General features: G+C 45.9%; 1 protein-coding gene across 1 annotated transcript; it reads left to right on the top strand.

Moving 5' to 3' along the window:
• Positions 1–8861: 8861 nt before the first annotated feature.
• Positions 8862–13971, top strand: LOC115539365 (class I histocompatibility antigen, Gogo-C*0101/C*0102 alpha chain-like; the record flags this gene model as incomplete). The annotated part of the gene is made up of 5 exons (XM_030350398.1): positions 8862–9129; positions 9382–9483; positions 9732–9758; positions 10483–10553; positions 13629–13971. Coding segments are annotated over 5 exons (486 nt in total), but the record flags the coding sequence as incomplete, so codon positions are not given.
• Positions 13972–17824: the final 3853 nt, after the last annotated feature.

Here is a 17824-nt window from a genome sequence, read left to right on the forward strand (position 1 = left end):
TTTTTTCGGGGGGGGGGGGGGTTTTTTTTTCTCACGTCGCGCCCCCCTGAAGAACCTCGCGGCGCCCCACAGTTTGGAAACCACTGGGTATATATAATATCACGGCCAAAAGCTCTGTGCGCCTCCGGATGGCCGTAGCGCGGGGAGCGCTACGGGAGGGTTTAGCGGTTTGTTTACCTACGTTGCTATGGTTACCAGTCTTGTGTGTCCCAACGGTTTATTATCTAAATCGCTGTCTAATCATACTTCATTCACTGCCTTTTCCGTGGTCATTACAATATTATGAATAGACTGCGTGGAGAAAGTTAATGCTGTAACTCTAGTCGATAAAGTCTACAAATTCATTCCCCGACTGGTTGAAGGATTTCGGGTGGCTAGTTTATGATGCCAAGTCTGTACATTTTGTAAGGAAGCCCCATCGGCAATGGCAGGCTCCTCTCTGTTTATAACGGGGAACCCTAATCTGATACGCGATGCTGTGGTGAAACGCATCGAGTCCACTAGGCATTCTCGCTGTCCCGATTTCTATATAAATCGAACCCAGTCCCAGCCCAATAACCCTGGTACGGTGGAAGCCGAAATTGGTGCTGTTTTGTGTAGCCTAAATGTCATCTCCCTATTTATTAGTCTTAATTTTGCTTTAGTAAATTGGTGCTGTTGGTGTGTGCAATTTCTGCAGGCTGATAAATGTTCTAAACAAAAACCTATTGTGCTCCTACATTTTTTAACTTGGGGGCACGAGTGCTCCTGAAAAAAAGTGAAAAATCCTCCATTAAATTTAAAGTAAAAGATGTGGGTCATTCTAATCACAGTCCCCTAACATATTGTTTATGTGGTTGCAGGCTGAATGGCTGTCATCTGTCAGAGAGATGCTGTGAAGCTCTGGCCTCAGTTCTCAGCTCCAACTCCTGTAGTCTGAGAGAGCTGGACGTGAGTTCCAACGATCTGCAGGATTCAGGAGTGAAGCTGCTCTCTGCTGGACTGGGGAGTCCACACTGTAGACTGGAAACTCTCAGGTCAGTTTTACTCAATGGTCAAAACAGTTCCACCACAAGTTCCACATCAGAGGACGGTTATATAACTCAGCTTATAACTCAGTACCTGGATGACCACATCCGTGATTTGTATCATTGGAGATTTAACACTTTTGATTAGGTGGATATTGTAATACATCCATAGCTGCAACCTATCAATTATAAAATAAAAATGAGCTCAGAATATAATTATATTGCCCCCCCCACTGTCCCCCGTATACGGGACGGTGATAGTTTAGTGCAGGGGGTCTTTGGAGGGTGTTACCCCTAGTTGGACACCTCAGACCCCCTGAAAGCCTCAACAGAAACATTTTAGAGGGTCTCTGGAAAGATATTTAAAAAAAAACGTGTTTTTAAAGCTTAATGTATCCAGTGGGGGTGTGCACGGGTACACGGTACATGTGTAACTGGTTAGTAAATCAAGAATAACGACTGTCTTTAAACTCGCAGATTCCCTGCAGTGCAGTCCGGGGTGAACCGCAGCATGGAGGAGAAAGTGATTGTTGCCGTTTGCGACTCCCCGAGCTCTATAGAATAGTATATAATATATTATAATTGTATTGTATATATAATATCACGGCCAAAAGCTCTGTGCGCCCGCGCTACGGGAGGGTTTAGCGGGTTTGTTTACCTACGTTGCTATGGTTACCAGTAGGGGTGTAATGATACATCGATGTAGATCGATACATCGATTGATTGGCGAACGATCCAACTGCATCGATGCAACGGCCAAACATCGATGCATATCGCAGTATTACACCCTTTTATTATTATATCACCTTTCGCGGGTGTTTGTGAAACTATTTCTGCGCAAAGCGCCAAGCCACTCGTATCCATTCACCGGTTAAACGAGGCAACAGCGAGCACATGTGTGAGCGCGAGGATGTCTAGTTTCGGTTTGTGTTGCCAGATTGGGCATATATCCCGTTTTTCCAGCCTGAAGTGATTAAAAGTAGCCAAATCAGGCTGAAAAATGTGCCCAATCTGGCAACACGGACGGCGTATCTTATCAGCCAAGATGATTCCGAGGGATGTTTTGTTTTTAGAAGAAAACTATCCGCACAGATAGGTTGGGAATGATCAACGTTCAAAATGAAAGATCATTACAGGCTCTTTAATTTAAGCCATAAAAAACCTTTGGCACTTAAATGCAATTATGTGGCACTTTATTATTTGTATTAAAAATTTATTTTTTTGTTTTAAATATCCGGAAGAGCAAAGAAATAAAATGATGAAATTATAATTAAGTTGATGTGATTGTAAGAGGTTGTGTTAAATGGGCATATGATATCGTCTCATATCGATCGCATGCCCTGAATCGAAATCGTATCGCGGCAGACTTTTGATATCGGCAAATATCGTATCGTTGTCCAATGAATCGATATAATATCGTATCGTGATGAAACCAGAGATTTACACCCCTAGTTACCAGTCTTGTGTGTCCCAACGGTTTAATATCTAAATCGCTGTCTAATCATACTTCATTCACTGCCTTTTCCGTGGTCATTACAATATTATGAATAGACTGCGTGGAGAAAGTTAATGCTGTTACTGTAGTCGATAAAGTCTACAAATTCATTCCCCGACTGGTTGAAGGATTTCGGGTGGCTAGTTTATGATGCCAAGTCTGTACATTTTGTAAGGAAGCCCCATCGGCAATGGCAGGCTCCTCTCTGTTTATAACGGGGAACCCTAATCTGATACGCGATGCTGTGGTGAAACGCATCGAGTCCACTAGGCATTCTCGCTGTCCCGATTTCTATATAAATCGAACCCAGTCCCAGCCCAATAACCCTGGTACGGTGGAAGCCGAAATTGGTGCTGTTTTGTGTAGCCTAAATGTCATCTCCCTATTTATTAGTCTTAATTTTGCTTTAGTAAATTGGTGCTGTTGGTGTGTGCAATTTCTGCAGGCTGATAAATGTTCTAAACAAAAACCTATTGTGCTCCTACATTTTTTAACTTGGGGGCACGAGTGCTCCTGAAAAAAAGTGAAAAATCCTCCATTAAATTTAAAGTAAAAGATGTGGGTCATTCTAATCACAGTCCCTAACATATTGTGTTATGTGTGTGCAGGCTGAATGGCTGTCATCTGTCAGAGAGATGCTGTGAAGCTCTGGCCTCAGTTCTCAGCTCCAACTCCTGTAGTCTGAGAGAGCTGGACGTGAGTTCCAACGATCTGCAGGATTCAGGAGTGAAGCTGCTCTCTGCTGGACTGGGGAGTCCACACTGTAGACTGGAAACTCTCAGGTCAGTTTTACTCAATGGTCAAACAGTTCCACCACAAGTTCCACATCAGAGGACGGTTATATAACTCAGCTTATAACTCAGTACCTGTGATGACCACATCCGTGATTTTGTATCATTGGAGATTTAACACCTTTTGATTAGGTGGATATTGTAATACATCCATATGCCTGCAACCTATCAATTATAAAAATAAAAATGAGCTCAGAATATAATTATATTGCCCCCCCACTGTCCCCCGTATACGGGACGGTGATAGTTTAGTGCAGGGGGTCTTTGGAGGGTGTTACCCCTAGTTGGACACCTCAGACCCCCTGAAAGCCTCAACAGAAACATTTTAGAGGGTCTCTGGAAAGATATAAAAAAAACGTGTTTTAAAGCTTAATATATCCAGTGGGGGTGTGCACGGGTACACGTGTACATGTGTAACTGGTTAGTAAATCATAAGAATAACGACTGTCTTTAAACTCGCAGATAAAATTGCTGCATTTAAAGCCAAGCATGATTAGTGGGGATAACGAGTGGACAGGGGAGTATTCGATATGTTCCAAACATTATTGGGGATTTTGGGAGAGACTGAGGCAGGGCCCATTCTCTCGCAGCTGGTGCGCGATCACCTTGTTCGCTTTCAAATGAATTCGAACCTCACTTCCCATCCTCCAAAGTTCCACGGCGAACAAATGAGTGGATCCGCAACCCATTTGTCAATGTCCCGAACCACTTGTCGTGCAGGAGGAAGATCAATTGATCGAAATAGCAAATGATGGTGATTGTAAAAGTGTGTTTGAGTAAACCTCTCTGGCGGGTTTTTGGATCAAAACCAAAGCGGATTATCCCGAGATATCCGTAAAAGCGCTGATAACGTTGCTTCCATTTCCCACCACGTACCGATGAGAGGCCGGGTTTTCCGCAATGACTGCAACTAAAACAAAATTCTGCAATCGATTAGACATTACAAACACTGTCTTCCATCACCTCCAGATGGAACCTTCTTGTTGCAGGGAAACAAGCACAGGGCTCCCACTGATTAAAATTAATTGTAGCCTATTCTGTGGCCTCACAAACGCGCCAAACTGACATATTGTGCATGTTTACACTTGATAGATGTTACTTCAAGTTTAGTTCAATATATTATTATATATTATTAGTTAATTTTTCACTTGTTCAAATTCAAGTTCATTTTTAAGAGTTTGTTACCTTCACTGTTCATTGTGCACTGTTCAACACTAGATGAAAATATCAACAAATTGGTAACCCCTGCGTAACATAACACAACCCCCCCCCCTCTGTGCGCAATCTGTTTTCGTGGGGCCCAAGTTGCCCTGGCCACGGTATCCTTGGTACCCGGGCCATTCATTCATTCGTTCACGGGGCACGGCGGGAGTCGCGGGAGTGCCGTGGTCCCGGTCAAGGATGACGGGAGACGAGGCCTCTCTCTCTCTCTCTCTCTCTCTCTGTCTCTCTGTCTCTGTCTCGTCTGTCTCTGTCTCTGTCTGTCGTCTCTGTGTCTCTGTCCCTCTAGTCTCTCTCTCTCGTCGCTCTGGAAGTTTAATTGGGTTTATTACAGTGATGGACAGTGCCGTTAGCCAATCAGAAGTGAGACATTTGCATGTCATGACTATTTTAATATTTTTTCACCAAAACCGACTCAGAGGGCATTCATTGCTATTAGTGACCACCGCAAAATCAATGAAAAACGATGCATTAATAGCTTTAAGCAATATAACACGAGTGTGAGTGGGGTTGTTAGTTTATTAAAAATAAATGATAGGGGGGGGGGGGGGGGGGGGGCCCAGAGGATCAGGGTAAGGTCAGGTTTGCTCCAAAAAGGTTGAGAACCACTGGTCTATAGCATATAACCGCGTTGTCTGATTACAGTTTAATTCATTTTTCCCAATTTACCAGCTCTCGTTTTGAAGAATAATCACCGCACCATTCGTCTCAATGGGAATAGCGACGGTCTATACTTTCAACATAAAGTGTACATATTTATAATTTGAAATCCGTCCCAGCCTTTATACCACCGATACTATAGGGTCTATACTAGCATATAACCGCGTTTTCTTATTACAGTTTAATGTAACAGTAAGCTGAAAACATCCTAATTAACACCGCAACTGCAAATGAACCACATGGAGATAACCACGGCAACCGGTCAAACAAAAGTTATTTTTTGCGATCATTCTGCTCGCGCATCGATAAACAAATAATCCCCCTATAGCGCGACTGCGGTCCATTAATTAATAAAGAAACGGTTAACCGTGTACACGAAAAAGTAGGGGTCGTGTAAACGTTTACATTTTTTTGTAACCCCCTAATATCCAGTACTCATTATCTTAATTGCTAATTCTTTATCCTCAAATATGGTCCCTTCAATGGACCAGGAAGTGCTTCATAAAAGGACCTTCTACGTCATCAAGGCAACGCCACCTGTGTTTGGAGTAGGACGTTCACTAAGTGTTTGGCAGACCGGAAAAACACAGGATTTTACACGTGTGTGTGTGTGTGTGTGTGTGTGTGTGTGTGTGTGTGTGTGTGTGTGTGTGTGTGTGTGTGTGTGTGTGTGTGTGTGTGTGTGTGTGTGTGTGTGTGTGTAGCTTGTCTGGCTGCCTGGTCACACAGGAAGGCTGTGCTTCACTGGCCTCAGCTCTGAGCTCCAACCCCTCCCATCTGAGGGCGCTGGACCTGAGCTACAATCACCCAGGAGACTCTGGAGCTGCGCTGCTCTCTGCTGGACTGGAGGATCCACGCTGGAGACTGGACACTCTCAGGTATGGAGAGGACAGCTCACCACTCAGGGACAAAGTCTCCTACTAGGATTCATGTCGCTGCTAGATGAAGTGGTTTGAAGAGGCAGCTGTCACTCATGTTGTGTAGAACGTGATGAGACGGCAGATGATGAAGGTGAATGTTTCAACATGCTGCTCTCACTTTGTTTCCCCCCCAGTGTGGAGCACGGTGGAGTGTGGAGGCTGAAACCAGCTCTAAAGAAGTGTAAGTGTCTGTTTGATTCATCACATCACACACTCACTATTGAGACGGGAAGTCCATCCACACAGCAGGAAGTGAAGTCACATCCTACTGGAAATGAAGATGATGGCTGACCTCATGTATCTTCCGTATATTAATACTGTCGACCATCACAGTTAAACCTACTTGTATAAAACCCAGCAGGTATTACATTGTTAAATTCAGGGGGGGGCAACCGGGCTGAGGGGGAGGAATAGGGGGGGGGGGGGGGGGGGGGGCAAACGGGCCTGAGGGGGGAGGGGACTATGGGGGGGTGGGGGGTGGGTGACGCGGGCTGGAGGGGGGGCTGATATGGGGGGGGGGTGGAACCGGGATGATGGGGGAGAGGGGGAAGGGGGGGGGATGAAGGGTGCTGAGGGATAGGGGGAGGGGGTGTGACCGGGCTGAGGGGGGGTTGGTGTAGGGGGAGGAGAGGAGGGGGGGTGAAGGGGGCTGATGGGGGGGTAGAGAGAGGGAGGGGGTTGGTGAGGGGGAGGGGACTGAGGGGGGAGAGGGGCTGAGGCGGGGGAGGGGGCTTGAGGGGGAGCGAGGGCTGAGGGGGGGAGCGGGCCTGGAGGGGGGAGAGGGATGAGGAGGGGATGGGCTGAGGGGGAGAGTGTGATGAGGGGGTGAGGGGCTGGAGGGGGGGGAGTAGGATGAGGGGGGGAGGGGCTTTGAGGGGGAGAGGGATGGAGGGGGGGGGGGGGGGGGTGGGGCTGAAGGAAGAAGAGAGAGCGATCACAAAAAGAGTCTGAAGAGAATAAAAGAAGAAGAGCAGCCTGGATCCAAGGAGAGATGTTTGTTGTTGATCTGTTCATAATATTGTTGTTGTTTTCATAACGTTGTTGTTGGGGTGTGTGTATCTATGAATGTGTACATATGTATATGTATGTATGTGTTCATATCTATGTATATGTACACAGAGCGCAGGAGAACAGTACTGGTGATGATGAGGAGGATGAAGAGCGGTTCAGCAGCTCATCATGTCTGGTTCTCCCTCAGATGCCTGTGACCTCACACTGGACCCCAACACGGCCCACAGACGACTCTCTCTGTCTGAGGACAACAGGAAGGTGACGCGGGTTGTGGACCAGTCGTATCCGGATCACCCAGACAGATTTGACTCCCGGCCCCAGGTGTTGGGTAGAGAGGCTCTGACTGGCCGCTGTTACTGGGAGGTAGAGAGGGAAGGACGGGTTGGTATAGGAGTGACATACAGAGGAATCACCAGGAGAGGAGGGGGTCATGACAGCGGGCTTGGATGGAACAACAAGTCCTGGTGTCTTTATTGTTCTGATGCTGGTTACTCTGCCTGGTACAACGGTAGAGGACCAGCCCTCCGTCTCCCCCCCGCTGGCTCCTCCAGAGTAGGAGTGTATCTGGACCGGCCTGCTGGCTCTCTGTCCTTCTACAGAGTGTCCCCAGGTGGAGGAGGGTCCTCAGACACACTGACACACATCCACACCTTCTGGTCCTCCTTCACCCAGGAGGACCTCCTCCCGGGGCTCTGGGTAGGGGGGCTGGGGAGCAGTGTCTCTGTGATCCCTCCGCGGTAGAGGGGGGGGGGGGGGGCGGCGTCGGTTGTAGAAAAAGCAAACGGGCGCGGGGGGAGGAGGACACACACACACACACACGCACGCACGCACGCACAGAGAGGACTGATGACTCAGTGTCTGTGTTTACACACAATTACATTGTGTCTGTCTGTCTGTCTGTCTGTCTGTCTGTTCTTTAAAGTATAGCATGATAAACCATGAAAATACGTTAGATAAGAACGTTTATTATTTGTAATGTATATAAAATACCTATTGATGGTTCATCTTTGTATATTTTCAGACTTCACCAGTTTTGGTCTTAAGGGCTCTTATATCATAATTGTTGTCATAATCCTGATTTACAACCTGATTTAAAGCAGATTTTATGTTTTATTCTTAATAACCAAGTGGTCTATGGGATAATGTTGCATGTTGTGAATTACTTTAGGCTGAATCTTGATTTTTTTGGGTTCTGTTTGGAACCAAGTGGCTGCAGAACATGTTCAGTTATTAAAGATACGTGCACACCTGTTGATGATTTGTAAAGTCTGCTGCTTCTATTGTTTTAGTCCTTGTGTTTATTGTGTACATGTAAGGGACTATTTTTCTGTCTCATTTGTTAGTGAAGCATAATTGCAATAAACAACTCAGTGGATCCAACTGAATGTTCTCGTGTGTTCAGCCGATGATTTCTTGTTTTATTAGTGATTAATGCTTCCATCAGTGCCTTAAGAATAATAAGATATTAATCAGAAATTAAAAATAGAGCAACAAATGTTTTTCTGATATTATTCTGGGACCTCCTCCCTGGGTTTTGGTTGAGGGGGGGGGGGGGGCTCTGTGTCGGTTGTAGAAAGAAACCACAGACAGACGACCGGACTCTGTCTCTGTCTCTCTCTCTCTCCCTCCCCCATCCCCCTCTCCCTCCCCCTCCCCCCTCCCCCTCTCCCTCCCCCCACTCTCTCCCCCCACCCCTCTCTCTCCCCCCCCCCCTCTCTCTCCAGAGCGTCCGCGGGTGTCTCTGCTCCAGAGGAGCCCCTCCTCCCCAGTGGTGTGCCATGCTACAGGCTTCTACCCTGACAGGGTGGTGGTGTTCTGGAGGAGAGACGGCCAGGAGCTCCATGAGCAGGTGGACCCCGGGGAGGTCCTCCCCAACCACGACGGGACCTTCCAGGTCAGCGTGGACCTGGACCTCACGGCCGTCCCACAAGAGGACTGGGGGAGGTACGAGTGTGTGGTCCAGCTGAAAGGCATCGAGGACATCTCCACCCCCCTGGACCCCGCCCTCATCAGGACCAACGGGGGTAAGACTGGTGTTGGAGGGGATGGAGTTGGTGGATTGTGGGTAAATGAGTTCCATGAATAGGGCTAGGCTCAGATCAGTCCCTGAGTGACCCTGAGCTCCAGAACACATTTTAGAGGAATAGTTACACTGACGTTGTGTAGCATCACGTGACCGTAGACCTGGGGTTCAATGATGGAGGGTTGGACGGGGAGGGTCTGTAATAACATCTATTATTACACACCTGATTTTATTTTCTTGATTTACCTTCAAGGCAAGAGTCACCTCCTTGTTTTCATCCTCGTTGGTGTCGCTGTTGCTGCTGTGGTTGTTGCTGCTGCTGTTGTTGGAGTCTTTGTGTACCAGAAGAGGAACGGTGAGTGGATCAAACTCTCCAGGAGGACAAACACCTGATCTCCACCTGCTCTTACTTCCTGTCCCCTTCCTAGAATCTGATTGGTTGTCTTCATACACTGGAGGTCTGGTGGTAGAAACCTCTCCACCTCTGAATGATGAACCTTCTCCAATGTCCACAGAGATGTTGTGGCATTAAGAATATGAAAGTATAATAACATGAGGATATTCACCACTGATACAACACTAATCATTTCTATTGATCCTTAGATTCAGACAAGCGTCACAAACCAGTTGGTGAGTAAAATATGTTTTATTGCAATTCTGCTCTTATGATTAATGATACTACCAATACAGAGACCTTGGAGACTTGTCTATCTCATTGGACTATACAGCTCTGTAGATTTAGAAACATCTAGATACATCTATCTCACTGGACTATACAGCTCTATAGATCTAGATACATCTATCTCAGTGGACTATACAGCTCTATAGATCTTGATCCATGTAGCTCACTGGACTATACAGCTCTATAGATCTAGAACCATCTAGCTCAGTGGACTATACAGCTCTATAGATCTAGATCTATCTAGCTCACTGGACTATACAGCTCTATAGATCTAGATACATCTAGCTCACTGGACCATACAGCTCTATAGATCTAGATCCATCCAGCTCACTGGACTATACAGCTCTATAGATTTAGATACATCTATCTCACTGGACTATACAGCTCTATAGATCTAGATACATCTAGCTCACTGGACTATACAGCTCTATAGATCTAGATACATCTAGCTCTATAGATCTAGATCCATCTAGCTCACTGGACTATACAGCTCTATAGATCTAGATACATCTATCTCACTGACTACAGCTCTATAGATCTAGATACATCTAGCTCAGTGGACTATACAGCTCTTTAGATCTAGATACATCTAGCTCACTGGACTATACAGCTCTATAGATCTAGATCCATCTAGCTCATGACCTCACCTCCTCCCATTCTGCTACATCCCAGGTTCTTCTGACAGCTGCTCTGAGAACACTGAGGGGCAGAATCCGGCTCCTGAGGCCCAACCTCTGACCACAGTCAGTACTTTACCACTTTACAATACTTATTCAGAGTCATATGTTAAAAGTTATATATTATCAGCAGCCTACTTTATCACAGTAATTGTAATACTTTAAAAATAATCCATCTCAGTAATAGATTAACAGTCATATGTTAACAGTACTTCATCACTGTAATAGATTAACATTCATAAATTAACGGAACTTCATCACAGTAATAGATTAATAGTTATATTTTAACAGTACTTCATCACAGTAATAGATTAACATGTTTTAAAGATACAAGATTATTTTACAATGTTGTGTTTAGGGCTGCAACAACGAATCGATAATATCGATAAAAATCGATTACTGAATGCGTTGGCAACGAATTTGGTCGTCGATTCGTTGTGTCGCGCGATTAATAAGTTACTCATAGGCGCAGCACTGTTTACAGCCAGCCGCCAACAGGTTGGTTCACGGTTCATGCACGCCCACAGCGAGCAGTGTGAGCGACCACAGCTTGTATTTTGGTCAAATCTTAAAACTGGACTGTAGGCCTACATAAAAGTGTTGTACCTTCACTGTCTTTGGGTTAAAAAAACTCCTTCAACTCAGTATCCGTCTAGTCCAGCCGAAAACTCTGTCAGCTGCTGCTGCTGCAGACGTTGTGCAGACGGGTTCGGAGTCGGCACCGCGTGCATCAAGTCATTCAAAGCAGCGGTAGTAATCACACAACCGGACGGTGTAGAAAGTCCCGTCAGTCAAAAATAGTATTGCAGTTTTTAAATCCATGTTAAAATCGGCAGGATATAGAGCTATTTAGCTTAAAAAAAAACGAACCTATGGTCACAAAAAGTGTCAAATGTGATGTGTTCAGGTCGGCTCAGTAATATGTTTGATGCGTTCAAATGCAGCAGAAAAAAATAAATAATAATAGAGATTTTGGTGAAAACTTGTTTTCCCAGTAATATAAAATAGATAGTAAAGATAGAATTATGACCTGTTTAATGTCCTATCTTGAACTATCATCATCTTATCAGCAATTAAAGCAATATTAAAAGTTATATTTCAAGGAGTCTCGAAAATGGCATCAATAGGTTTGACTGGTTAACCATGGACATCCTAGCCTGGTTCTACCAGACTCTCGTACTTCACTTCATTTCATTTCATTTGTACAGAGAGTCTGGACCTAATCAATTGACAAACGTTAACTCACTTGAAGGCGGGTGTCTGTTGAAGTCTAAAATGATTGGATCTGCCCAGTGCCACTCTGGATCTGCCATAACCAATCGCTAACGTTTGGTTGTGACGTATGTCATGCGCCGGGAATCACGCGCAGGTTGTACACAGACCAAACACCTTGCGCGTCTGCACGGAAATGTCCGTCAACGACAGCTGCAGGTTTTGTTCGTCGAATTTAATTTATCAGGGAAAAATTGCACATTGTAAATCAACTACCGACCTACAACAACAACTCAAACTGGCGTACGACTTCATCGTCATTGTTCTCAGACACGCCCTCTGTTCGCTGATTGGTGGCCGCTGTGGCGGCACAAGAAAACCAAATTACATACAGCAGGTCCAGACCTAGTACTGAAGGGAAATTCAAATTGAGCGGAAGTACTTAGGCGGGCGGAGCCAGGCTATGGACATCCCTTATATACATATAAAAGTATATCATACATTGTATGTTTTTTTTTGTGTTATCCCAGTTATGTTTTTTAATCTTTTTATTATTTGATATTACTTTTAATAGTTCCAGGACGTTGGAGCAATAACCTGGTGTTTTTACACTTCAGTCTGCATTGTGAATTTGAAGTGATGTTCAGTTTTTGAATAAAGATGCGTCAATTCCTATTTTTTAATTTAAATTTTTTTCTATCCGATTCATCGATTAATCGAAAAAATAATTGACAGATTAATCGATTATTAAAATAATCGTTAGTTGCAGCCCTAGTTGTGTTGCGTGTAATGAACCGTATTGTAAATTGCCTCCATCTTGTCTCCTGACTCCTGTGGCACAAAACAAACATACCCACACTGCACATACACGCACTCTCCCCTTCTCTCTCTCTCTCTCCCTCTCTCCCTCCCTCGCGCACACACACACACACACACACACACACACACACACACACACACACACACACACACACAGACACACACACACACACACACACACACACACACACACACACACACACACACACAGACCCCATCTACGTAGTTTCCTGGTACAAGAGGACCTACAGTGTGTATATATCCTGTCACATTAGACTTCAGCAGTAATTGATAAATGTTCAGTCTGGTAAACCGATATCCAGCCCGCGTCGCCTCGTCTGAACCCACGCGGAGGAAAGAGTCACTTTCTCTTTCAGACGACCACGGGATTTATTTGATATCAGTACTAATGACTTAGAAAGAATAAACAAACTCCATTCATACACTATTGGTCAAGAGTCGCCTTGGCCAGGGCCGCAATGATATGTGAATTTGAAGCGTTCATGAGCGACAACAATGCCACAAAATAAGATCTCATAAAGACGCCCCATTTTAACATGAGCAGCTATGACTCAGAGGAGATAACCCCTCCCACTTTATGGCTCAGAGGAGATAACCCCTCCCACTGTATGGCTCAGAGGAGATAACCCCTCCCACTGTATGGCTCAGAGGAGATAACCCCTCCCACTGTATGGCTCAGAGGAGATAACCCCTCCCACTCTATGGCTCAGAGGAGATAGCCCCTCCCACTTTGTGGCTCAGAGGAGATAACCCCTCCCACTCTATGGCTCAGAGGGGATAGCCCCTCCCACTTTATGGCTCAGAGGAGATAGACCCTCCCGCTTTATGGCTCAGAGGAGATAACCCCTCCCACTTTATGGATCCGAGGAGATAACCCCTCCCACTTTATGGCTCAGAGGAGATAACCCCTCCCACTTTATGGCTCAGAGGAGATAGCCCCTCCCACTTTATGGATCCGAGGAGATAACCCCTCCCACTTTATGGCTCAGAGGAGATAACCCCTCCCACTTTATGGCTCAGAGGAGATAGCCCCTCCCACTTTATGGCTCAGAGGAGATAACCCCTCCTACTGTCACTCTGCATTCACAGGCCGTGACTGCCCTCTAGTGGAGGAGATGAGAGCAGAGGAAGGCGGGGCAGGATGGGCCTACAACTGGTGTACAGTATTATGTATAAATGTTGCTGTTTGAGATAATGCTTTATAATCTACAGTTGGTTTATAAAGTAACTAATGTACTGTTACTGATATTTACAGATGTTATTATACAGCTTTTGCTGTTGCGGGTGGATAATTCTCCATGTAATCTACAGTTGGTTTATAAAGTAACCAATTTATACTTACAAATACATTACAGATGTTATTATGCAGCTGTTTTAGGTGGAGAATGAGATTGCAACCAAACAATTAAATAAATAAAGATTTTTCAAACTTTGTGTTGAAAGAACAGTTGTTTTATTTGCACACTAACAGTTAACGTTAAAACATACAGACGCAGGCGTATCGCCTCCAAATGTATGCTGGGTAATAATGTGTTAATCCCATAGCTGCCCACAGAGTCAATGCGTCCTCATCAATCACTTGTCAACAGAGCAGAATTCGGCCAACAACCCTGAGCAGGTTATTAAAGAGACACAGGGACTGTCCAGTCTGAACATTAGAATAGTTCACATTCTAGGGATAAAATAACATTCTTATTGCTGAATTAATTAAAAAAAAGTCATTATGAATCTGAAATAATATGTGTGAAAGCAGAGCTGGACCTGTGAGACTGGACTCAGACTCCCTGCTGTGAGACTGGACTCTGACTCCCTGCTGGGAGACTGGACTCTGACTCCCTGCTGGGAGACTGGACTTGACCTACTTGAGATTTGACTGCTTGGAGACTCGGGTCTCTCTCTCTGGAGACAGAAAGTAAAGATGTGGTCACGTTCCATAAGGGCTGTTTTAAACGATCAGTGTATCATATCATCACTGACATCGTTAGTCTGTTGCATAATTATTCCAAAAAAACAATGCTAACAAATATGTCACTTATACACACACACAATAACAATAATAATAAACTGTCAGAAACTCGGGGATAAACTGTCAGACACTCGGGAATAAACTGTCAGACACTCGGGGATAACCGACACAGTCTCACTTCAAATTCCAACTGTTGTCAAGGGCACCTTAGCGTCTGTCACTGACGGTAAAGGTGCCCTTCTGAGTATTCTGCAGACGGAGAGGGGGTTCAACTCACTACAATGTAACGCCATCCCCGGCGATGTTTGGCGTTCAGAGCGGGTGCTCCAGCAGCCCATTCACTCCTGTTTTAACCCGACTACGGCTCTAATAGACGCTGGGAGCATCTTTCCTATTGGATAATTTTAGATTTTTTTTCTGTGAATATGGCGGACATACTTTTTATTCTGGGTGGAAAATATGATAATTTGGGTTAGTATAGTAACGCCATTAAAAGTGTTTATGTAAACATTTCTAGCGAGAAATGTGCATTTTACCGTCATAATCTTCGCTCGGTGAATGTGTAGGAGGATAAATATATTATTATGAAATATAATGATTATATTATTAATTATTATCATTCCGATGATAGCAATGTGAAGATAGTTAAAATGCCGTCATCTATGGAAGTAAACCTGTCTGAACGGTTCGGCTCCTCTGAACAGGAGTCTACTGGTTTCGTACGTTTTCATCCATATCAGTCATGCGTCTTTCTACAGTCCTGGAAGACACGTCTTTAATCCTGGAGATGAGGGTGGCTCTGTTTGGTAATCCATTAAAGATAACCTCTGAACTGCTCAGCCTCCTTCATGTATCCTCCATCAGAGATCAGAGAAGGGCTACAGACAACGATTTCATAGCAAAGTACGCACACATCCATACACATCCTCTCATAAACAGTCAATCATGCGCATAAATACAAAATATGGGAATAAAAAGGAGCACATTGTGATCTCAGAAGAACACATGGGTGAAGAATGTAGGATACCTTTTAATTAAAAAAATGCACAGACATAAAAATACACATAAACATGGCAAAAGCATGCAGGAAGTATTAAAAACACACAAATAAGTGCTGGCAGATAATGTGCAAAATAGATAAAACTGAGTAAATAAATGGGTACATGAAATCAAGATAAATAAGGCTTAGTGAAACCATTCACACATTCATACCATCCTTCACATAAAAGAAGCCTCCAACAGAATAAAAGGAAGAGTGAAAGAGGTGGAAGGCCTCAATAGATCATGATGTGAAGGATCAACAGTAAGGATAAAAACGTGTAACATATTAAAACGCACAGTCGACCTGACGCCATGCAGGGAACCCCCCAGGAGGAGTCCCAGGACCCCCCAGCGCCCCCAGCAGCGTCCCAGTGCGGCCCCCACTCCCTGATGTTCAGGCCCAAGGGGGGGAGGGTCTTAAGCTTGGCTCTCCACCTCTGCTCCGCCTCCTTCCTCTGTCTGTCCGCCCAGCACGCCTTCACCTCCAGCCCGGTGATGAACAGTGAGGTGATGGGGTGAGTTTGGAAGTGTTGGACGATGTGAGTGTTGAGAGTGCCTACGTGTGTAGTATATAAGAGCTGTTTAAGTCGGGTGAGTGGCTTTGGTGTGGAGGGGGGGGGCTTCTGATATCTGGGGAGAAGCGGCCCCCACCAGGACCTGTCTACCCCCACTAGACTTACTTCTGCGGGAGCTGGGTGTCTCTCCATCCCCACTGGACTCAGCATCGCCTGGTGGATGTCAGAGTCCAAATCGCACAGCACAGCCTGGTGGCTGACGTTCAACTGAGGAGGAGGCGGGCTGGGGAGCCTACAAGGACAGGACTGACGGCAGGGTCTCCGGGAGAGGCCGTCTGCGTTGCCGTGAAGCTGGCCAGGGCGATGGATGATCTCAAAGTGGTATTCGCTAAGTCTCTCGAGCCACCTGGCGAGCTGTCCCTCAGGCTCCTTCATCCTTGTTAGGCACCGAAGGCTGCTGTGGTCGGTGCACATGTGAAGCGCCGCCCCAGGAGATACTGGTGACAGTGTGCCATGAAGTCGACCATGGCTAGCAGTCCTCGCCGTGTGGTGCAGTAATTCTGTTCAGTTGTGGACAGCTTGCGGCTTCCATAGGTGAGCACACGTTCCACACCCTGCTGAACCTGCGAGAGAACAGTGCCGATACCGACGTCACTGGCGGTCTGTGTCCAGTATCATGTTGTCTTGCCTCGAGGGGGTCGCCCAGGATTGGCGCGGTTGTTAGCAGGCTTTTCAGTTCGTTAAATGCTGCCTGGCATTCCTCAGACCAAGAAAACTGGGCTTGTTTCTTGGTCAGGACATGGAGAGGTTCTGCAATGGACGCAAAGTCTTTAACGAATCGCCGATAGTAAGATGCCGGACCCACAAAGCGACGGACATCTTGGAGCGACGTCGGTGTTGGCCATTCGTGCACTTTCTGGACTTTGTTGAAGTCACTGGCCACACCGCTCTCTGAAATAATTTGGCATGACATCCCATTCAAACCGTCCCTTCGTGGTCGCCAATGTTACACCTTTCCTGCTCTTTGGCTCCCAGACCGTAGTCGGGGAGCACAGGGGAGACGCTCCCTCCAGGGCCGATGTCCTTTCGGGGGGGTAACACCCTTCACTCTGACCGGCAGTGGGTCTGGTCTTAGGTCGGAATGACACAGGCACTGATTCTTGACGGCTGGATACTTCATTCCACAGTTTCAACGACCTACAGTACACATCTGCACCGAACGTAACCGGACTCGTTCCGTTCTTCCCTAGACTGACACACGCTATCGCTCGCTCACTCTCTCGTTCACTCACTCGCTGACGTCACTCACACACACACAGTCATTCTCGCGCACACACATACGCTACTCTCGTAACACAAGGTTGGCTTACCACAAGCTGTTACATGCTGAAAAGATGGTATATGCTCCTGTAGAAGCAATAGATGAATGCAAAGTTTTGAGACGATATTATTCGCGATGCCACAATCCTAAAGTGTAACACGACGTCTCTGATTGGTGAAGCTCGGTGTTACCATGGAAACATTTACCCCCCGCGCGTAAGTCAAGTCGTCGATGACTGCTTCCACTGATGGTGCTATCCATTTGTATGGTACGCCAACCCGTACGAGTCGTAAGGTGTAAATCTCAGAGCTTTCTTTTGGCATTTCACGGAGGCACGCACCCTTTTGGTGGTAGTAAACCTTCCGAAACCTTCCTACTCGTAGTTCTGAGAGTAGACCTAGTTCAGTGAAGCTGATGGTGTGTTCCTCAATCCTCGGACGCT

The sequence above is a fragment of the Gadus morhua genome, unplaced genomic scaffold, assembly GCF_902167405.1.
Source record: "Gadus morhua unplaced genomic scaffold, gadMor3.0, whole genome shotgun sequence".
In the NCBI taxonomy this organism is placed as follows: Eukaryota; Metazoa; Chordata; class Actinopteri; order Gadiformes; family Gadidae; genus Gadus; species Gadus morhua.